At 33.6% G+C, this 23,880-nt stretch overlaps 1 protein-coding gene across 2 annotated transcripts in view; it reads left to right on the forward strand.

Annotated features, from left to right (window-relative positions):
* Nucleotides 1–1,418: 1,418 nt before the first annotated feature.
* The window catches only part of LOC126889420 (glutamate dehydrogenase, mitochondrial-like), a 154,661-nt gene continuing 132,199 nt past the window's right edge, over nucleotides 1,419–23,880 (forward strand). For both annotated transcript variants that reach the window (XM_050657715.1, XM_050657716.1), the window contains exon 1: nucleotides 1,419–2,063. In XM_050657715.1, coding sequence (XP_050513672.1) covers nucleotides 1,628–2,063 — 436 coding nt within the window. In that variant the 5' untranslated portion in view covers nucleotides 1,419–1,627. The remainder of the gene's footprint in view (nucleotides 2,064–23,880) is intronic.

The raw sequence follows: 23,880 nt of genomic DNA on the forward strand, positions 1-23,880 counted from the left end.
GGAGTAATAAATTGTGTTTAGGTAGTGTTAGTGCTTCTTCAAGAGCCACAACCTCTCTCTTGACATAAAAGTAAGAATGCTGCGATGCTACGTCTTCTCTATCCTTTTATGGTTGTTCTCCATATGCCGTCTTCCTCTTGCACTGGCCATATACTTTACTCAGTATAAATGAAGTAAAAGACAGACGTACTCTCAATCATTTATTGTAACTTCCGACGACCAGTTTCGCTCATTTTTTTTATTTATTTTTAGTGACTTGTAACCGTTGACCTGAAGATGCTCTACATACTTTAAAGAGCGAAACCGGTCGTCGGAAGTTACAATAAATGATTGAGAGTACGTCTGTCTTTTTCTTCATTTAAAATGAAGTCTCACATGCAACCCATTCAACATTTACTCAGTATCTTTCTCTCGAATGTCCTGAGTTGGGCTTCATCTTTTTCGTCATTACTGAGGTCTCGCAACCATAGTAGGTTACTACGGGTCTTGGTTCTTTTGTCTAATAATTTCGATGTCATCAGTTTTTTATTAGAATAGTATGCACGATTCCCATTGGAAATACGTACGTGCATTAATTTCGCTACTTAGGTACGGAATTCTTCTTATTGATTTCTGTGCCAAGATATGTGGAGGCATCCACACGTTCACAGTATAGTTGGTCTATAGGGCTTTTCATTCACAGTCATTTGTTTCGAGCTTCTGTCATTTGTCCTATAATCCGTGTATATTAATATTATTCACAGATTATACAACATATGACAGAAGCTCGAAACAAATGACAATCGATGAAAAGCCCTATTGCGATACTATTTTCACTGTCATGTGTTCTTTTGACGGTCTAGAGTAAGAAAGCACTACTAGCAATAGATTTTTTGCTCAATAGTCTCTAAAAACATACACTGCCAAACGACACTGAAAACTCTGAACTGTTCAACTGCGATCTGCAAACAGTCCCTCTAGCACAATAAAGTAACTGTGATATGAATGCTGGAAAAATATTCCAGACCAAGGGCAAGCAATTTAAAGATTAGAAAATCCTGCTCTTCTTTTTGTATTTTTTTTATCAATTGTTTCCAAAAACTACCTTTAGCAACGCCTATGTGTTTGGTTTGTATTGATCATTCAGTGTTGCGTATTTTGTATTATGTCATATTTATTAGGAAAACTTTAGTATACTATTTTTATATATAACTATTCTATGACAAAATTTCAACTAAGCAATACGCTTTAAAAAAAACAATAGAAAAATAATATTTGTAAAATAGTAAAAGTTACAAATTTAATATGTAATTTAAAATTTAGAGTAGTTAATTTTGTCAATAAATCCAACAATCAAGAAAATTGGCAACCTAGCCGCGCGATTTTAACTCAGCTGTCAAATGTCAATCGCAGCCGCACCACTCGCACCAGCCACAGCCTGCCTTTGCTTTTACCAATTTTAATTTTCAATTTAATAATAGCAGTGAGGTGAGATAAGGCTTGTTGGTGCGTTTCGGTACTGGTATTTTGTCACGTTGGTGCTTAGCGCGGTAATTACGTAAGGCGTTACAACTGCCGGGTGGTGTCGGGTTTCTATGATTTGGGGATTATATACTAACTAATATTAAATCTAACACAAATTATCAAAATGTTGAATTTAAAAATGATTTCTAAATTTGCGCCTCTTAAATCAAGGAGTGCGGAAGTTAGCACATTACTTAAAGCCTTACCAGCAGCATGCAACCAGCTCCAGGGAAGGACTTACGCGGATCATGTCATTCCAGACAGACTAAAGGATATGCCTAACAACCCTAATCCTAGGTTTTTCGACATGGTTGAATATTTCTTCCACAAGGCCTGCGTTTTAGTAGAGGATAAATTGGTGGAAGACTTAGGAAACGTTAAGGGATCCAGGTTGAATTTGGATCAAAGAAAAGCCAAAGTAAAAGGTATTTTAACCTTCATGGAACAATGCGATCACATTCTCGAAGTTGCATTTCCCATTAAGAGGGACAATGGGCAGTATGAAATCATTAAAGGGTACAGAGCTCAACATAGCACCCACAGAACTCCGTGCAAAGGGGGTAAGTATTTCTTTCCAATTTTTGTACAATTAGTTGTGTAACCTGGTCATAATAGGGGTTAAGTAATTTGTTCATATCACTAGGTTTATTTTGGAAATACAAATAATAAAGGAATATAGACTCATATTGGCTCTATATTCCTTATTCCTTGATATTATTGCTGGAATCTTGTACTGTTATCTGTTGTGGTAAATTTATAGTACCTAGTACCAGCCATCTAAGAGACTCATTAATATTTAGCTCAGCTGGGTGCTATTGTTGGAGGTGTGAAATTACATAAACAAGGGATCATTTCATAAAACAGGTAGATCCCTTGTTTATGGAATTCCACTCCTCAACAATAGCACCCCTGAGCTGAATATTAATGAGTTTCTTAGATAGATGGTACTACCATAGATATATAATACTCTAGATTGCGCCTTACGATCTTAAAATGGGTGACGGTTGCGACAGAGATAAATGAGCCTATTTGGTCGGTAGTCTCTTTCTAATTCAAGGGGAGTATCGACGACGTCACTATCCTACTCTGTCGTCGAGTATTTTAGATGGTTTGACAGTTCGAGCGGATGGCGACGAGAACTGGTCGTTTGTCTTCGGACGTGAATAATCCTGGTTCGAATCCCGTACCAATCTTTACTTTTTTTATTTTTTATTTAATCAATATTGCGTTTATTAAATATTATTACATCTCTAAAGTAAATCTATCCAAAGAAATATATAACAAATAAGAAAAACTGTGTAGGTACCTATAGATTTTTAAAAATATAAAAGCCAATGTTATTTTTTTAATAAGTTAATTGTAGAATAGTATAAAGTAATTGTTAAAAATATTCGTAAAAAATTACCAATAATTAATATCAACATAATGTACCATCGATTTATTAATTGAATCGGTCATTTCAAAACCAACATGAGTCACATATTCCTAATTTTACAGAAGAGCAAAGAAAACTAACTAATAGTCGAAAGATGGATGAAATGGATGACATCAAAATTCAGAGTTATATTGCAGTTTTGTTGCTAATGTTTTTACTGGACTGGTCTCGTTTTTGCACACAACGTTTATCTTAAAGGAGTCTATTCCTCTCAAAAAGTTAGTTTCTGAAAATTGTGGACTTTGCTGTTTTTGAAATGACCGATTCAATTATAAGTAGGTAATAAGACATTATTTTTATTTATGAAACTATTGTTACAATTTTTTAAAAAAGTAGAAGCAAAACAAACATTCACATCATTCGAATAAGGACGAATTTATATTAATAACGAATGACTTTTATTTTACTATGCAGTTCACAAATTATGTATTCCAATATTAACTTACTATACATACATTTATTATCTGCTAGATTTACTTAGGTCCATTTTTCAGATGTAAAAATATCTAATAAACGCAATATTGTATAAATAAAAATAAAAAAAGTAAAGTTGGTATGGGATTCGAACCACGATTACCCACGTCCGAAGACCAAAGACCATTTCCCGTCACCACCCGCTTGAACTGTCAACACATATTACTCGATAAAGTGGGATATTCACGTCTTCGATATTCCCCTTAAATTAAAAAGAGACTACCGACCAAATAGGCTCATTTATCTCTGTCGCAACCGTCACCCATTTTAAGATCGCAGGGCGCAATCTAGAGTATTATATATCTATGGGTACTACCATACAAAGTTGACATTATAAGAATAAAAAAATTATTTTTTAGTTTCAAAGCCACAGTAGTTAACAAAAGAAAATGAAAAAAAAAAATAGGAGTTGACACATCCAAGAATTCTGCCATGCTTAGCGAAAACGCTGTATCTGCAAAAATCTGAAAAAACTAAATTTTTATTTTTTTCTAACCCAAATGTGCATATCTATCTTATATGCTTACTAAAAATGACATAAGTTAAGCCACAATACATTAAACACACCAGATCTTATGCTGTATCCTGTGTAAATGTATATGAATACTTCGAACAAAAATCGATTTTACTCAAATATGTGATATCTCTGTAGATACAGTGTTTTGGCTAAGCACGGCAGAATTAGTGATTAGCACTCTAGGTAGAGAGAACTTTATTAACTCTATTAGGTAAGCGAAGATGTCATTCGCTTCTTAAGGCACAGGTGCATGATGTCTTTCTACACCATCAGCACAGGCGCATAAATTACTTTAGTACATTGTCAGCCTTAAGCAGGCGACATCTTTCGAGTCATTCGCATTGAATGGGTTAATAACATATAATTATAGTATATAGTCGAACCCGCTTATTAGAATACTGGTTATAGGAATATCCTGCTTTAAGGAATAGATATTTGAAGTCCGAAACATTTCTACTAGCCACCAATGATTGTTTATTAGAATATCCCTGTTATAGGAATACTTTTCAACTGTAGTAAAATAGGGTTCAACTGTAATAAAATATTTAAATTGAACCATCTAAGTCTGGAAACTAATAGTTTATTCTTTACATCCACTGAGTGGTGACTAATAATGACTACCTCTACATAGATCTTGAACATGGGTCAGGTCATATTACATTTAATTTTTTATAATTTTCTACATCTTAAAACCTCTGTCTAGTGGCCATTCCAGATAAAAACTGGGCTCACCTGTTTTTAATCCCAGAATGATATACAACCTAAAAAAAGAGATTTGGTTGCTTGTTTTTTGTTTTGGTGGCATTGTTTCAATGGCTTTCATACAGTAGCTTTTGTTTTTTTCCATACTTCTTCAATTCTTGTGGTATTCACAGTTGAAAATATTCATGACATGTTTGTTTCAACAACAAAGTAATACATACTAAAGGTATAGAGAAACTTGGTATCTGGACAACTTGGAAGACCACTTAAAATCCTGTAGAAGTAAAAAAGAGTTCCTTTTGTCTTAAGACTTAAAATCCATAAGACATAAGACAAAAAACGAAATTGACAATCTATCTTACCTTGGTAGAGTCTATTATGACTTATGGGACAGAAGTTTAGAAAAAGAATAGAAGTATGTAGTAGAAATGGATTATCTTAGGAGAGCGTGTGGTATATCCAAAAAAAGATCACATCAGGAATTTCAGGAATGAAGATATTACAAGGAGGACAGACACTGTATATTCCAGTGTAGATAGAATTGAAACGAGACAACTACTGTGGTATGGTCACATGAAGCGAATGAATGAAGATAGATGGCCAAAGAAAGCTTTAAATTACATACCACAACAAAGAAGAAGAAGAGGAAGGCCTTCAGTTGCCTGGGAAGAAAATGTATGGCACATCATGAGAGATAGAGCCATCAAAGAAAACGAATGGATGGGCAGAAAACGAAGACGGTCGAAATGTGAGAAGCAGCAGAGGCTGTAGGAACCTCTCTTATAGATAGCTAGAGTGTGTTGTTCAGGTTTCCAGATTTGAATCAAATATTATCTGTTAATCTGTTAACAGTTATGTACTTAATAATTTCCGTTATAGCTAGAATAATTACTCTAGTGAAATAGTGCAAGTCCAAACATAAATAGCTAAATCATGTCTAGTGTCTGGCTGGTGAAAGAAGTTAGAGATGGTTCCATTATTTATTCATTAAAGTGGTTCTGGATTTTTCTACTCTAACAAATTAAATATAGTAAATAAAATCTCTATTTCGACATAAAAGTTTAATTAAATCCACTGTTGATTTTATGGAAGCTTTAAATAAGCATTTATTTAAAAAGATCTTTAATATGAACTCTTAAAGAAGCCATAAATTAGTGTGACGAGGTCAAATAATATATTGAATGTCTGCTGGGATATACAATTGTTCAATTAAGTGCGTCAGTGTGAGTGCTGCCATGTAGCTTTAAGTACAGGACTAAAAAAACTACATTGTAAGAAAATAATAATAAAATAAATTCATCATGAAATAAATAATTAAAAAAAATAGTATGACTGATGATGAGTGCGCTAATAACCCGCAAAATAACAAAAAATGGAAAACATAATACGTTGTGAAATAGAAAGCGATGAGACTAGTAGAGTAGAGACCTTTTGATATATTGGAGTCAAACTCTCACAGGAGAATTTTATAAAATTCTGTCACAGTGGCAGCTGTCAAACTCCTCTGATATGTCTAAAGGTGGGAAACTATCAATATAATGTAAATTTGTAGGTTTCTATTGATAATTTTCCACCTTTACTAGTTTCATCTCTTTTTATTTCACAACATATTATTTTTTTCTGTCTTTTGCGTTATTTTGCCCGTTCTTGGTGCATTCATCACTGTATATTATGGTATTATGAGGTTAAAAAAATTGAGGGAATATGTATCATTAAAGTTTTCTTAGTGGGAGTCTCACAGTTCTCTTATTTTTCCATTTTATTCATTGTATCTTCTGCTCCTAGATATAAAAATCAATATAGAAGATAAATCATAGGTTCCCTTCTAATTAGGTATTTAGTATTCTCCTGGAGTATCTAGTTCTATGCCCTAATTAACTCCTTCCGAAGTGTTCCCAAAGTTTGAGGAGGATACTCTATATTAGAATGCTCCAACCTCTTGTGTTCCACATGTGTTCAATTAGGGATAATTCTGGGGATCTTGGGGGCCAAAGCAAAATGTTAACCTGTTCAAACATGGTGACACTTGCAATGTGTGGGTGTGGCCTGCTAAAAAATTTGCCAGTTTGACTTGAGTTAGAGTTTGTGGGGGAAGGTGCATGATTATTCTCAAAGTATTATAGGCGCAAAATGCAAAATTCATTAAGGTGTTCTCCATTCAGTTTTATTGTCTTCTGTATTAATCTTTTAGACTATTATGAAGATTCTCATTTGAACCTTCCGGCCTTCCGGTTTGCTTATGTCCGAAGCTTCAACTAATGTAATGTATGAAGTTTACTATGTTCTGCATCTATTTTATTATTTTCTTTAATACGTGTTTCTAAAAGGTATTTTAGGTATTCTATTAACTTTTAAATTATTTTGCTAATTTATGTGCGTATGCTGTCAACGGTATAATTTGGGGAAATAAACAATTAAAATTATTAATTACCCTACGCAACAGATCACAACTAAACAATATTTTTAAAATTCGTCCTTAAATTTTAATGCACATACATAGGTAAACACTAAAAAAAATAATGAGATAATGAGACACATGTTTCTACTATTATCGTTAGTTTTAAGTAGAAATTTATTAATTAGTTGGTGACAGGAAGTACTTTACTAATGCCAATTAGTCATTATTCAGCGACGAGAATAATGACCAGAGTTTTTAATGATAATTTATAATATTCTTAGCATTGAAAAGGACATTAACTATTTTCTAAAAACAAGGTTATCATAATGCCCTTTCTTGTACAATCTGAGAATATAGAGCAGCAATTTCTTTAGTGAAAGTTGGTCTTGGATGATATTAAGACTGAACAGACTGCACAGAATAGAAATCAGTGGAAGGAAATGGAAAAGGCCCATGGCCAGAAATACGTAGATACAGCCTAAAGAAGAATAGAATCGATAAGATAGCCAACCAAGCCAGATGACCGAATCGAATTCACTTTACTGTATGATCTATCGGAAAGATAGTATAGGTCCTGGCCATAAAACAAAAAAATTAAGGATGTAACATAGTTGCTGCAGCCTCTCACATATCATAATACGGCCCTAACGTATTTCTTACTAGTAGCACACCTTTGAACTATATTTTGTTGCAATATATTTACCACAAAAAGTCTGAGTTTTGTGTTAAATTAAATGTCACATAAATCACAGACCATTTCATAGGAATATAAGAAAGATTATTTACATAATATCTATGAAGCCGACCCGTCGCTATATTAAAAACAATTTGAATCGACTCTTGTTCGTTCACACCTGCATAAATCTGACCCTTTTTTATTTACCTACATAATACTCGAAGTGCTAATTTTAGGCGTCAGTAGGCTAAAATTCCTTCTATGGTTATGAAGAAATAATTTAAACCACACCTGTATTTTTTATCCTTCTATTTTTACTAAAATATCTCGCCATAGTGAACTCGCTTTCACTCGCTTGACATATTAAACGCACATACTCTCTATTTAAACTTAATTATTTTCAAGACAAATTGTAAAATAAAGTTGTTTGTAAAATGAACACTGCGAATAAATTAAAAATACTTAAATCACAATCTACTATTACTTCAACATCGCACTATACTTTACTTCGACGAAGGTTAATTACTCAGTCTTTTATAATCAACCACTTAGAAGTTTGGTTCTCGTCAGTGGCAGTGTCCCGGGGCCTTCGGCCAAAGGGTGCCCCGCAGGGGCCTCTTTGGTTGGCAGTGCATAGATTTTAACGAGGAAAATAAAAATATGTATTTAAAAAGCCGATCCCAACGAAATATTTTCAAATGACACAATTTTAAAATGACCTTACAGGGGCACCCTACATAGATCTCAATATAAAGCTAATTTTTCACTGGGGAAATTAGTCTTTTCGACTAAAAGGCAATTGGAACAGAACAGGGGCCCCTGAGGCCTGAGCTAAGCTGGGGCCCCGAGACCTTAACATAAAAATTTAAATTATAACTTAGGAAATTAGTTATTTCGGCGTAATAAAACCGTCTATTTTCTTCTTTCATTGCTTGCATTTGACTTGTTTCTCTCTATAAAACCTTTTCTTGCCTTTCTGTTTGTTCAAACCTTGCTGATTCTTGTTTACTTCTAGTTTCCATGTTTATTTTTATAGCACTTCTAAACGTACTGAATAAAGCTTCAAAATGTAATAAGTGGTATATATTTTATAGAGTGTATGTTAAACTACGTTTCACTCTTTTCTCAAGAGATTTCAAACTAATAAAATTAAAATGGTAAAATAAAATTACGGAAAAATAAAATAATGGAAATTTTTTAATAATAACAACATGTTTGTAAAAAGGCAAATTGCCTTTTACATTGTTCGGCTACACTGTAGGTTTGTAATCGCGTTATAACAATGTAATTAACATTACAGTATATTTTTTTATGAAAACAGAAAAGATGTTATATTTATTGTACTCGCAAAATTATTTAGCTTAAAATAAGGTGATTTCTAAATTGTTTTGTGTTGGTCAACTAAAATAGCAATATGTAGGTAAGTATAAGAAACTTCAGTCATGTAATGCTTTAAAATACGTTATCAAGAGGTTAAATATCAAACATTTTTCTGGACCCCCCTTCCGCTGGGGGCTAAACCCTCCAGAGCAGGGGGCCCCCAGATCACGTTTGCCCCGGGGCCCCCAACATCGTACTTACGGCCCTGATGTATATACCTAAATGTAGAAGAAAAAAGTTATAATGAGAAATTTAAAAATAATCGTTAAACATATCAAAAATCGGTAAAAGTATAAAAAATAGTCATACAAACTTATACAATAGACCATTTTAAAGGCAATTGACTTCTCTTCCTACTAAATGTACCTACCATTGCATATACCTAAAACTGCGTAGAAAAAAGTTAGTACAGATCAATGTTTGCAAAATAATATAGAAAATGGCTGTGAGTGGTGAACTTTGAAAAATCATATTTAGAAAATTATAAACCCTAAATACTTCTACCAAACGCCATTTTAAAGAGGAAGGATAGAAGTTTTTTTCTGTGAAGCAATGCCTATACCTATATCTCCGTGGAAAAAAGTTATGGGGCAAAAAACAAAATTGCTTTCTTTCGTGTTTTTGTTTTGCTTTTTTTTTGAATATTTTTTTGTAAAAAAGACGTGTTTGTACCAAAAGTGCATAGAACTCACCCTAATGCACCCTGTGCCTAGGGACTAATTCACCCCTTTCTCAAAAACGCACACCTTTAAATGGTAGCACTCCGCGGTTTTTTCATATTTGGAGGTCCATTGACCATATGAAACAATAAACCCCCGTTAACGTTGTAGTTCCTTTCTACAGTACAAGTCAATAGCCTAATGCCTAATTATTCTGATATTGCAAGCTTAAAACGTGTATAAATAAATCAAAGTTTTTCACTGGCAGCTGATATCATATTGCGTGGAGAGAACCAATTTAATTGAAATTATCTGCGTATCAATTTACTGCAGTGTAGACGAGCAGCTTTGTTATGGTAATTGATTAAATGGATAGCGGAAACTCCTGTTATAAATTAAACTTCATAATGCATCACATCAGTTCAAAGTTTTGTCTCTTTATTGATCTTCAATTAAATGTAGATGGTGACAAATGTTTTCAAGCAATGCTTTGACGTTTTACTGTTATTATTATTTGTAAAATGCTGAGCTTATTTTACATAAAGACAGATTTTTTATTTCATTTGATATGCCAAATCATACAGGGTGTCAAAAATAGTTTGATTGAACCTCACTTACCTATACAATAGTGCACACAAACAAAGTTACAGCCCTTTGAAGTTACAAAATTAAAATCGATTTTTTTTCATATATCGAAAACTCTTACGAGATTTTTTATTGAAAATGGGCCAGTGGCATTATTATGGCAGCAACATCTTAAATAAAAATTAAAGTGAAATTGGTGCACCCCTTAAAAATTTTATGGGGGTTTTGTTCCCTTAAACCCCCCCCCCAAACTTCTGTGTACGTTCCAATTAAATTATTACTATGACACCATTAATGAAACACAATGTTTTTAAAACTTTTTTGCCTCCTGGTACTTTTTCGATAAGCCACTGTTTATCGAGATATTTTGAATATTTGTCGAATCCACCACATATTTGTATATGGTTAAGTACGATTATAGAGACCTGTTAATAATCTGAAAATTTATTTTATAATTTACATATTTAGGTATATTTTGAAAAGGAAGCCACATCTCGATAAAAGGTGACTTATCAAAAAAAGACTAAGAGACAAAAAAGTTTTAGAAACACTGTGTCTAACTAATGGTACCAAAATAATAGTTCAATTGGAACGTACACAAACATTTGGGGGGTTTAAAGGAACAAAACCCCTATAAATGTTTTATGTAAATATATTAAAAAATAAGCCGCATCTCGATAAAAACTGGCTTATCGAAAAAATACTAAGAGGCAAAAAAGTTTTAAAAACGTTTTGATTAACTAATGGTACCACAATAATGAATTAATTGGAACGTACGTAAAAGTTTGGGGGGGTTTAAGGTAACAAAACCCCCATAAAATTTTTATGGGGTGGACAAATTTTACTGTAATTTTTTTGTAAGATGTTCCTGCCATAAGAATGATACATGTCCATTTTCAATAAAAAATCTCTAATAGTTTTCGAGACATTGAAAAAAATCGATTTTCATTTTGTAACTTCAAAGGGCTGTAACTTTTTTTATGAGCACATTTGTACTAAGGTAAGTTAAGTTCAATCGAACTATTTTTGACCCCAGAATGTGTGGTATAATTTATGACCAATCTTTTCGGGACACCCTGTATATAGACACGGAAAAAACTTATTTAACTTACGTTAGTAGGTATTACAAAATTAGCAAGAAATACTAACAATATGTTTCTACTTAATTAATTATAATTAATTATAATTAATAATTTTAATTTAAAAACATGAAAATTTTAGACCTGATGAATACAAAGGGAATGAGACCAAAAAAATGAGACAACACTGAGACTCTACTAAATATGTATTGACAAATGTTAATTAGCTCAGTATTAACCTTATTAAAATAATACCAAAAATTAAACAAAAAAAGGAAACAAACAACATGCGGCGTTCCCAAGCGGTCATCCATCCAACCTGTTACCGCGCTCGATACTGCTTGACTTCGCTGATCGGATCGGTATATTCAGTGTGGTATGGCCGTTGTCAATTTATAAATGAAATAAAATTGATCTCTAAGTTTTCATTACCATTTTCTTACATGAAATTAAACCTCTGTTACTAATAAATTATCAGTAAATATCTATCAACGTCGTATATACACTCACCGGCACAAAATTCCGCCTTCTTCTTCTTTTTAAAGTTCCCTCTCCTATTGGAGGTTGGATATCATAATGGCTATGGCCACTTTGTTGGCTGCTGCTCTGAATGAGATGGACGAACTCTGGGCAATGTAAAATTAATGATCATCACATATATTATTCAGGTAACCCTAATGGAAGACACGAAAATGGGGTAGGTATAATCTTAAATCAAGAAACTGCCAGACATGTTAAAAATTTTGTACCTATATCGGAAAGAATACTCCTCCTTCAACTTAATACCTACCCAATTACAACTAACATTATCCAGGTATATGCCCCTACAGCTGACAAACCGGACGAGATAATTGAAGCATTTTATAATGAACTATCCAACACCTTAAAATGCCTCCCCAAAAAGGATTTAACTTTGATTATGGGTGATCTAAATGCTAAGATTGGTAGGGGACAATCGGGAGAATTCATAGGGCAATTTGGACTTGGAGAAAGAAATGAGCGAGGAGACCGACTGGGTGAATTTGTGGCAGAAGAAGAGTTTGTGATTACTAACACTTACTTCAAACTTCCTTACAGAAGATTATATACATGGAAATCACCTCAAGACACTCCAGGCCGCATAGTGAGAAATCAAATAGATTACATCATGATTAATAAAAGATTCCGTAACAGCATAACATCAGTCAAGACATACCCAGGAGCTGATATCAAGTCAGACCATAACCCACTGATTGGCAAAATTAAGCTCAGGCTAAAGAAGGTTAGACGTAGTGTCAATCCAAAATTCGACATAAGGCTATTAAAAGACCAAAACACAGAACAGAGTGTAAAACGGTATATACAGAACAACTTGAATACCGTTATTCAATCGGATGTAATGGACCAGGAGATAGAAAAGTTGCATACAGTTTCACAAGACATACGTGAGAAATTCCTCAAACCACCAAAAATAAAGAAGAAATCGTGGATGACAAACGAGATTTTAGATATGATGGAAGAGAGGCGAAAGTCCAAAGATCAGGACATGTCATTATACAAAAGAATAGATAAAGATATCAAAAAAGCAATTAGAATAGCTAAGGATACACGACTAAGAGAACAGTGTGCAGAAATCCAGCAATTGCAACATAAACACGATTCATTCAATATGCACAAAAAAGTTAAAGAAGCTGCAGGCTTATACAAACCTAGAAGAGTTGGGTGTTTGGCAGATAACCAAGGCAAACCACTGTTAAGTGTGGAAGAAAAACTAGACACGTGGAAGAAATATGTGGAAGTAACTTTTGCAGATGAAAGGCAGAATACCATTGAAGACATTGAATGCCAAACAGGACCCCCGATTACCATTGAAGAAGTCACGTCAGCTATTAAAACAACTAAAGATGGTAAAGCTGTAGGGCCTGACCAGTTTTATGTAGAATTCCTAAAACTTATGGATGAACAAGGAATAAAATGGATAACAACCGTATTCAACAAAATATACGTAACTGGAAAAATACCCCAAAGCTGGTTAAAGTCGACCTTCGTAACTTTACCCAAAAAAGTAAATGCCAAAACATGTGAAGACTACAGAACAATTAGCCTAATGAGCCACTTACTCAAAACGTTTCTGAAGGTGATACATGGCAGAATATATAAAAAATGCGAACAACAGATATCATGGACGCAGTTTGGATTCCGCGATGCCTTAGGCACCCGAGAGGCTCTATTCGCTGTCCAAGTGCTTATGCAAAGATGCAGGGATGTTGACTGTGAAGTGTATATTTGTTTTATCGACTACAAAAAGGCGTTTGATAGAGTAAAACATGATAAACTCATAAACATCTTGAAAGAAGCGGGAGTAGATGATAGAGACTTGAGAATCATATATAATTTGTATTACAACCAAACTGCCAATATTAAAGTGGAAGACCAATTAACAGAGGCAGTCTCCATAGATAGAGGAGTGAGGCAAGGATGCATCCTGTCCCCGGTGCTGTTTAATATATACTCTGAATGTATCTTCGAGCAAGCGCTGGGAGAACTACAGGAAGGCGTATTAGTCAACGGAGTGCGTCTGAACAACATTAGATATGCCGACGACGCTGTAGTTTTTGCAGACAGTCTAGATGGTTTGCAAAGAATAATGTCGCGCATATCAGATATAAGTAGAGAATACGGACTTGATCTCAATACGAAAAAAACAAAGTATATGGTAGTCAGTAAGCGCGAAATATTAAATACACAGCTTTTGGTTAACCAACAACTAATTGACAGGGTCGACAGCTACGCATACCTTGGTACCAACATAAACAGCCAGTGGGACCACTCAAGTGAAATAAAACAACGCATAGGAAAAGCGAGATCAGCGTTCATAATGATGAAGTCTCTTTTCAGAAGCCACGATTTACCTCTTGCTACCAAAATCTCTATCATCAGATGCTATGTATTTTCTACGTTATTATACGGAGTAGAGGCCTGGACACTTTCCGAGGCTTCTTTGAGAAAACTCGAGGCATTTGAGATGTGGTGTTACAGGCGCATTTTGAGAATTTCGTGGGTGGATCGTGTGACTAATATTGAGGTTCTACGTAGAATAGGCAAGGAATGCGAGATTATTAACATAATCAAAGAGCGCAAACTAGAATATCTTGGCCATGTTATGAGGAATGAACAGAGATATGGCTTGTTGCAACTCATTCTTCAAGGCAAGGTATTTGGAAAGAGAGGACCAGGGAGAAGAAGAATATCTTGGCTTCAAAACCTGAGAAAGTGGTTTAATACATCGACAACCGGACTATTCAGAATAGCAGCAAGCAAAGTTAGGATAGCCATGCTGGTCGCCAACATCCGGAACGGATAGGCACCTTAAGAAGAAGAAAGCTCTGAATAGTTGTAATGAACTACAGTTAAACCATTCTCTAAGGTTCCTCAGCCAGGAGATGCGTCTTCTTCCTATGCTTCTTCTTCCTATGCTTCTTCTTCCTTGGATCCTTCCTTGCATAATAATTATCAGCAACTCATATTTTTCTTCTCTGGTAATGTGACCCAAATATTCCATTTTTCTAGTTTTTATACTTTTCATAATTTCTAACTCCTTATTTAAACGTCGTAGCACTTCAACATTGGTAATGCTTTGAACCCACTGAATTTTCAATATTCTTCTGTAACACCACATTTCGAACGCTTCTATTCTTCTTATGTGTTGTCTCTTCAATGTCCAAGCTTCCATTCCGTATAGCAATATAGAAAATATGTAGCATCTTAGAGCCCTCAATCTGAGAGGCAACTGAAGGTATTTGTTTGTAAGCAGTGTCTTCATTTTTATAAATACTTGCCTTGCAGTTTCAATTCGGACTTTAATTTCTTTGCTTTGGTCATTTTTGTCAACAACCCAGGTTCCCAGATATTTGTATGTCTTAACTTTTTCCATTTGGGTTTGCTCTATCATTAACCTTTCATTTCCATGTTCTGTTTTTGAGACAATTAAAAATTTAGTTTTTTTCTTGTTTATTTTTAGTCCGTATCGAATGCAATAATCGTTAATAATTAATTATTCTATTTAGCAATTCTTGTAGCGATTCCAGGGTGTCTGCCATTATAACGGTGTCATCAGCGAATCTTATGTTATTTACTATTCTTCCGTTTATAGAGATTCCATCACTTAGCTTCGCTATCGCTTCCTGAAATATGGCTTCACTGTACAGGTTAAACAGTAGCGGCGACAGAACACAACCCTGTCTTACTCCTCTCTTTATATCAATATTCCGCCACCCAAAATTTTTGATTGTTTGATAATTTATAACTTTATTATTTGTGCTCCGATTTTCAAGATTCTTGCACCAGTGTGTAGGTACATGTATTGATATCGTTTGGTATTATTCCGGTAACAGGAAAATTTTGCTTGCATGGTATTATACAGGGGTGAATGGAAGCGTTGTATTTTCTCCTAACTTTAAAAAATTCTGTGGAAAAATGGAAAAGCTGCTTTTGTTTCATAGTCCTGTCATAGTATCCCGGGGGCATCACTAAAATTTTGTTTTTTAAATAACCCGAATATCTCTTTTATTGTAAGAGCTGTAACATTATTTGTAAATAAAAACACTGATTGACTCATAAAATAGAGGTTGGATTGATAAGATTAGAACGGCCCGCATGCAGCCCAGATCTCAATCCTATTGAGCATTTATGTAAAATAAAGGTGTTTGTAAAATTAACTGTCCGAATAACATAAAAATACTTAAATCACAATCTACTATTAGCACCTATTTAAACATCGCACTATACCTTACTTCGATGAAGGTTAATTACTCAGTCTTTTATAATCAACCACTTAGAAGTTTGGTTCTCGTCAGTGGCAGTGCCCCGTCATTTCTATTCGCCGACATCCTCGGCCTCCAAAAAATTTGGTACAGTTATGGCCCTGGTAGAGGAATATCGGGTTATTCCCCAGGTCAGGATAACACATCTTTATTCGATGCCAAACAGATTGCGAGCAGTCGTTGCTGCAAGAGGTGGACATACCCGCTATTGAATTGTTTTGTTTTGTTGTTAATTTTGTTTTGTTAATTTTATTGCGTTTGATAGTTTTAATTAAATAAACCTTCAAACAGTGTTTTTATTTACAGCTCTTACAAGAAAATAGATATTCGGATAATTCAAAAACAAAACCTTAGTGATAGCTCCAGGATAATAAAAAAGGAGTATGAAGCAAAATAAACCCTTCAACTTTTCCACAGAATTTTTTAAAGTTAGGAGAAAATACAACGTTTCCATTCACCCCCGTATAATGCCATCTAAGCAGAAATTTTTTGTTACCGGAATAATATCAAACGACATAAATACATGTACCTACCTACAAACTTATGTAAGAATCTTGAAAATCGGAGTACACATAATAAAGTTATAGATTGTCAAACTTAATCAAAAATTTTGGGTTGCGGAATTTTGTGCCGGTGAGTGTATAAGTGAATTAAGATGTGCGCGTACTTCAGACTGTCATTTTTATAAAAATTCACTCTCAACATTTTCCCAATCGCGCCTAAAGAAGTATAACTTCAAAAATGCTTACTTTCTGGTTTAATTTGCAATAACTTTTTTGTTATTAATATTTTTTAATTTAGAAAATGCCATTTTAAAGAAAGTAGACTGTTAAACGTTTTCATCTACAACGCGTAGTTTTTCACAATATTGAAATGAATTAAAAAAGTCGCTTTTTTGCTTAAATGTTAATAAAAACCATGACTCAGTAAATATTTCGATACCAACGAGATTGTTCGCCTTTTCTATTGACTTCCCCTAGACATTCCAGATGAAAAATAATATGAAGTAATTTTTCAATTTTTAAATGCTTTGTTTGCTGTGGTATAAAATATTTTAATTTTCTTTATAATAAAATGGATGAGTCGATAATAAATACCTTTAGGTTATTTTTACTTGGAATCAACATGCGATGACCTCCCATCACACACCTATAATTTTTTCTATTTAATCATAGTTTGGTAGTATGTATTTTAACACGTATTTATCTTAATAACTATGGTGATAAGAAAATAAATCGTTTAAAGAGGGAAAAACCAAGACGATATGCACACATCGGAAAAGTCTAGGGATATTTTTATAACATAATAAAATTAATAAAACTAACTTCACGTGATCATTTAATTTCAATTAAATTTGTGCAATGGCTCATCCTGTAAAGCTTTGTGAGTAAAACATAACGACAAAAGTGATAACGAATAATTTGACAAAGCTTTTTGCAGGAGAGGAAGAAACTATAGGTTTTATACCGCAGTAAATCTTCTGCTAGTTTCGATAGTGCATTGAAACTATTGTTTTTTTTATCATGGAACGACGTCATTTAACTTTGGATGAGATAAATAGGACTGTAAGCCTTCTTCAATATGGCATGCGGCAAGGTAAACTAATGTAATTAACGGAGTCTCCCAAAGTGTTACAAGTCAATTGTGGCAGAATTTTTGTGGATACTGGAAGTCAAGCCTAACGTCATCTAGGACCTGAGCGCGCTACAACTGCAGCTCAAGACTGATTAGAAGACAACCAACAATTACAGCATCTGAATTGGTTAACGACCTGTAGAGGGCACAACAGGTAACCATGGGCTCTGATACTGTAGGAAATCGTCTCCATGAAGCCAATCTCCACAATCGAAGGCCATTATATCCAGACAACCTATCTCCAGAGTCAAGCGCTCTGCAAGATTAGAGTGGTGTCAATAATATCAAAACTGGGATGCAAATGATTGGGCTACAGTTTTATTCTGTGACGAATCTAGATTTGGATTTTATCCAGATTCTCGTCGAGTAAGAGTGTGGAAGTGATCTGAAAATGTAGAACGCTTAAATATGTTCAGGACGTTTACACATACAGAGGTGGTGCAGTAATGGTATGAAGTGGAATAATAGTCGGTAGCAGAACGGATCTCGTTTTTCCAAACCGCTTCCTTACAGCTTAGCAGTAGCTCGACACCATTCTGCAACCTATCGTTCATCCGTTTGCTGAGGCGGTTGGTCAAAACTTCCACCTAATGCATGGTAATGCCCGTTCACATGTTGCACGCCCAGTGCCACACTGGCTTACCAACGAAGGTATTGATGTGTTGCCTTGGCCAGCACAATCCCCCGACCTCAATCCTATCGAGCTTGTATGGGACATGCTTCAACGAAGAATTGCTCCACATATGGGTAACATATACACGCCGTTTCGTTTCTGAGAACGTCTGTTAGAAGAATGGGCAAACGTACCTCAACAGGACATCGACAATCTCATTTTGTCTATGAACCACAGATGTAGAGCCTTAATAAACCAGGGTGGATGCGATACTTTGTATTCATTCTGTTTTTTTCTTACTCGAACATACACTCACCGGCAGAGAAAACGGGCACCCCAAAAAATGGGTCATTTTTAATGTCTTGTATTTCCTAAACCTGATGTCCGATTTAAGTAATTTTTTTAATATGTTATAGCCTTATTCTTTATCAATATCGCTGTAATAATATTGTTGCTAGACAGGTACATTGTCATTGTATACAGGGTGTACGAATCAAACTGTGTTTTTTTCTCAAACTTTGGAACACCCTGTGGAATGTTCTAGCTTTTATAAAATACTAAAATTAAAACCCAACTATAGCCACAGATTTTCTTAACATTCTGTTTTTTTATTCATTCGCTTATGTTGGATAATAAAAAAGTTAGGCACTTTAACAACTACCCCTGTTTTTCGTGAATACAGGGTGTTTTTCAATAAGTACGGCAAGCTTTAAGGGGTAATTCTGCATGATAAAATAATGACAGTTTGCTTTATAAACTTATGCCCGCAAATACTTCGTTTCTGAGATAGGGGGTGTTGAAATTGTTCTTACAAACTAACGATTTATTTATTGCTCTAAAACGGTTTGTGATATGCAAATGAAATTTGGTAGATTTTAAGAGCTAGTTATTGCGCATTTTTTGGCATACAATTGAGAATTTTATATTCACCATTGGCGTGCATACGGGATATATCTAAAATATTTATACCCGTATGCACGCCAATGGTGAATATAAAATTCTTAATTGTATGCCAAAAAATGCGCAATAACTACCTCTTAAAATCTACCAAATTTCATTTGCATATCACAAACCGTTTTACAGAAATAAATAAATCGTCAGTTTGTAAGAACAATTTCAACACCCCCTATCTCGGAAACGAAGCATTTGCGGGCATACGTTTATAAAGCAAACTGTCATTATTTTATCATGCAGAATTACCCCTTAAAGTTTGCCGTACTTATTTAAAAACACCCTGTATTAACGAAAAACAGGGGTAGTTGTTAAAGTGCTTAACTTTTTTATTATCCAACATAAGCGAATGAATCAAAAAACAGAATGTTAAGAAAACCTGAGGCTATAGTTTGGTTATAATTTCAGTATTTTATAAAAACTAGAAAATTCCACAGGGTGTTCCAAAGTTTGAGAAAAAAACACAGTTTGATTCGTACACCCTGTATACAATGACAATGACCCATTTTTTGGGGTGCCCGTTTTCTCTGCCGGTGGGTGTATTTTGTGATGACCTATTTTTTTTTTAATTGTACCTCTCGATATTTTTGAAAGGCATTCTCGATATATGTATTTGACACTTCAACAAATTTTGTTGTACCTATATTAAGTACTACATACTAAATATACGGGATCCGAATATAGGTCGATCTGTACTCATCTGCTTGCCGGATAAAACATTTTTTTTACATACATAGACAAATATTTTTAGCATGGGTTGCCTATCAAAATCGTGTCATAGCAGCTATCCTTAAGGTGGGGCCGTAGGGGTTGAAATCAATATTTCAAGCACATTTTTTTTTGAAAGTATGGTAGAATTATTGTATTTTTAAATTAAATAGGATCTATATATATATATATATATATATATATATATATATATATATATATATATATATATATATATATTAATAGGCATATTCAGTACAATTCATCGATTACTCAAGAAAAAATTCAAGGTCAAGGAAAAATATTGAAAAATAAGCCAACAGTGGCAAATTTTTAGACACTTCAAAAAACAATGAATTTTGCGGTGAACTCATCGTTGAATCATGGTAAACAAAAAATTCAAAATTTTATTAGCTCATGAGTTTCTCGAGCTAACGCTGCCGAGTTTTAAGTTTTATCGAATTTTGACTTTTTGCTATCACTCAGAATTCAAAACAACGAATTTTTTTTTGCAAAAAAGGGTGAAAATTAACATATTTATTATTGCTAAGCAAAAAATAAGCATAAAACAAAAAATATCTTGACAGTGTTACCTCAAAGAATGTCTAAAGAAAATATATACACAATTTCAAGTGAGTTGGTCAAGTAGTTTTTGAGTTACAAGGTATACCGGCTTTAAAAAAAAGCAGTTTTGAGAAAAACGCGTTTAAAGTATTCTCAACTTTTATTTTCAATTTCTTTTTTGTCTGTCAAATCGTAAAGTGACGCACACCGGAATATGTGTTTGAATTGCGGGGTAATTTCCAAAAGAAAATGAGAACAGCTGTTGACCGTTATTCACTACGCTCAAGCGCGCTGGCGCGAAGTTGCTGCAAAGCGAGTCGAAGGTAGGGAAATAGTGTTGAATATCCCTATCTTTGACTCGCTTTGCAGCAGGTTTGCTCCAGCACGCTTTGAACGTAGTGAACAACAACGGTTGTCCTAATTTTCTTTTGTAAATTACTCCGCGATTCAAAAAGATATTCCGGTGTGCATCATTTTACGACTTGACAGACAAAAAAGAAATTGAAAATAAAAGTTGACCATACTTTAAACGCTTTTTCCTCAAAACTGCGTTTTTCAAAGGCTGTAGACATTGTATAACTCAAAATCTACTTGACCGACCCACTTGGAATTTTGTAGGTACATATTTTCTTTAGACATTCCTTGAGGTAACGCTATCGAGATCTTTTTCGTTTTATGCTTATTTTTTGTTTAACAATAATAAATAAGTTGATTTTTTGCAAAAAAATTCGTTGTTTTGACTTCTGAGTGATATCAAAAAGTCAAAAGTCGATAAAACTAAAAAGCTCGAATTTTTTGTTTATCATAATCATGATAAAATGATGAATTCTGATGTCCACCGCAAAATTCATTAAATTTGCCACCGTTCGTTCTCTTCAAAAATTTGCCGCCGTTGGCTTATTTTTCAATATTTTTCCTTGAATTTTTTCTTGAATAATCTACGAATTATACTTAATATGCCTATTTAATTTAAAAATAAAATAATTCTACCATACTTTAAAAAAATGTGCTTGAAATATTGATTTCAACCCCTACGCCCCCCCCCTTAAGGATAGCTATGACACGATTTTCGATTTTGATAGGCAACCCATGCTAAAAATATTTGTCTATGTATGAAATTTAATAAAAAAATGTTTCATCCGGCAAGCAGATGGGTACAGATACAGATCGACCTATATTCGGATCTAAGACTATATTGTCTATAACTAAATTAATTAGTATCCATTTTTGAAACACGTACACGTGTTGTGTTGTACGTGGCGATCAAATCTCTTTTCTTTTTGGCATTTTCAAGTTGATTTTATTTTTCACCATTTTTCACAAGTAATTTTCTGCTTGATAGTTCAGAGAAATAAGGAAAAAAAATATCATGTTGGTGACACAGCCCCCTCCAGGCCGAAACCAAATTTTTTGAGTAGTATGGACATCTATATTAATAACACATGTTTCCTGCAGCCGATTTTGATGATATACATAGTTATAAACAAATGAAGATCAAAAAACAGTAAATTTTCGCTTTTTTCGTCTATAACCAAAAAGTTAAGCATTTTAAACAAATTTGAGAGCGAGAAACTCATAAATCGTATAAAAAACTTCAATATGGCGTCCGCTGAATATGTCTATCCTTATTGGTTGCTTAGAAAATTGCAAAATAATTCATAAATTTTGAGTTTTTATAAATATTTATAAGTTATGTAAAAATTAACTTAAAACCTTCTTGTTACACGGAATGCTGGGACTTCTGGTGCTTAAATTATACACTATATTTCATAACAATTGGTCAAATAGTTTAAAAGTTATTTAATTTGTTTTTCCCAAATTAATTTTTTTTTTGCAACAGTGTAAGTCAGAAAATGATGAAATTACAGTAATACTTTGGATAGTTTATGAAAGAAGATGATTTATGCTAATAATTTAATTTAAAAAAAATGACAAAAAATAATTCTAAGTATCGCAAAATTATTTTGCAAGAACATGTCGATTTTTTGCTTATAAAAAACAATTAGAATAACTTTTTAACCATTACCCGCAGGAAAATTATTTTTTCATATTTAGAATGACTGAATTTTTATACAAATTTAAAAAAAGAAAAAATTGTCCTAGGACAATTAGGGATGAAGTTGCCCCCTCCCCTTTTTTTAAGTCACAGCAGCTTTATTTATAACAATTACGAAATCAAATCAGTCACATTTGAAAGAACATACTACAGAGCTTTAATGTACCAAATATAAAAAATATATACATACTTACAAACAAATCTTACACAAAGCTTCAAAATGTGAGCCTTAAAATCGGCCGGTTTTGAAACTTGGGAGATCGATGAGAAGGGGGAAGGAACTATTAGCTGTATCTCTTGTTCTCGCCTATGGATTTCGACGTTTCTTTTTTAATTTGTATGTACTTTTTGCGTACAGTACGAGTATGCATTATTTAAATAAATTAATTGTTATATACACCATCAAATTTGTTTATACAATTTTTTTTTCAATTTTTTTTATAATATTTAAGTAATTTTAATCACAAAACATGAATATTTATGAATAATATAATAATACATAGTTTTTTATAAAACTTAGTAATAATTTAAAGTATGAAAAAACAAATTATCCCATTCAATTGTTTCTAAAAATAATATTGGTCTATGGAAATCAGAAAATCTCAAATAAGATTTTGATACACTATTTACTAGTAAACATGCTATTAGATGAATGAAAAACTGAAGTTACAGAACCACCAAACAAGAGATAAACGTAATTGATTGGGGTTGGAAATTAAGCTAAGAACCGTTAGTATCAATCCGATCAACAGATCTTCTTTATACACGGGCGCCCATATAAAAATTTTCAGGGGGGCAGACGTGAAGATGTTGCACATTATATTTTGTATACTTTGGATAACCATATATAGTTAACAGCACCCGAAAAGCTAGGGGGCCACGCCCCCCCCCCTGCCCATGGCATATCTTTATACCAGATATTTTATTAAAATAAACTATCTGCTCTTGCAAAATTGGTTGCACCGAGTAATTGTTAGTACAGAGATATAAATAGTTTATGGACTTCGATAACCAAAACCTCTATCTTTCTCTATTATCTATTTTGGAGTTTCTTTTTTTAATCTGTATGTACTCTTTGCGTACGTTACGGATATGTTTTTTGTTAATAAAGTGGTTATTTAAATAACTATGTAAATTGTGTAA

Source organism: Diabrotica virgifera, chromosome 8 (assembly GCF_917563875.1).
Source record: "Diabrotica virgifera virgifera chromosome 8, PGI_DIABVI_V3a".
Lineage (NCBI taxonomy): Eukaryota > Metazoa > Arthropoda > Insecta > Coleoptera > Chrysomelidae > Diabrotica > Diabrotica virgifera.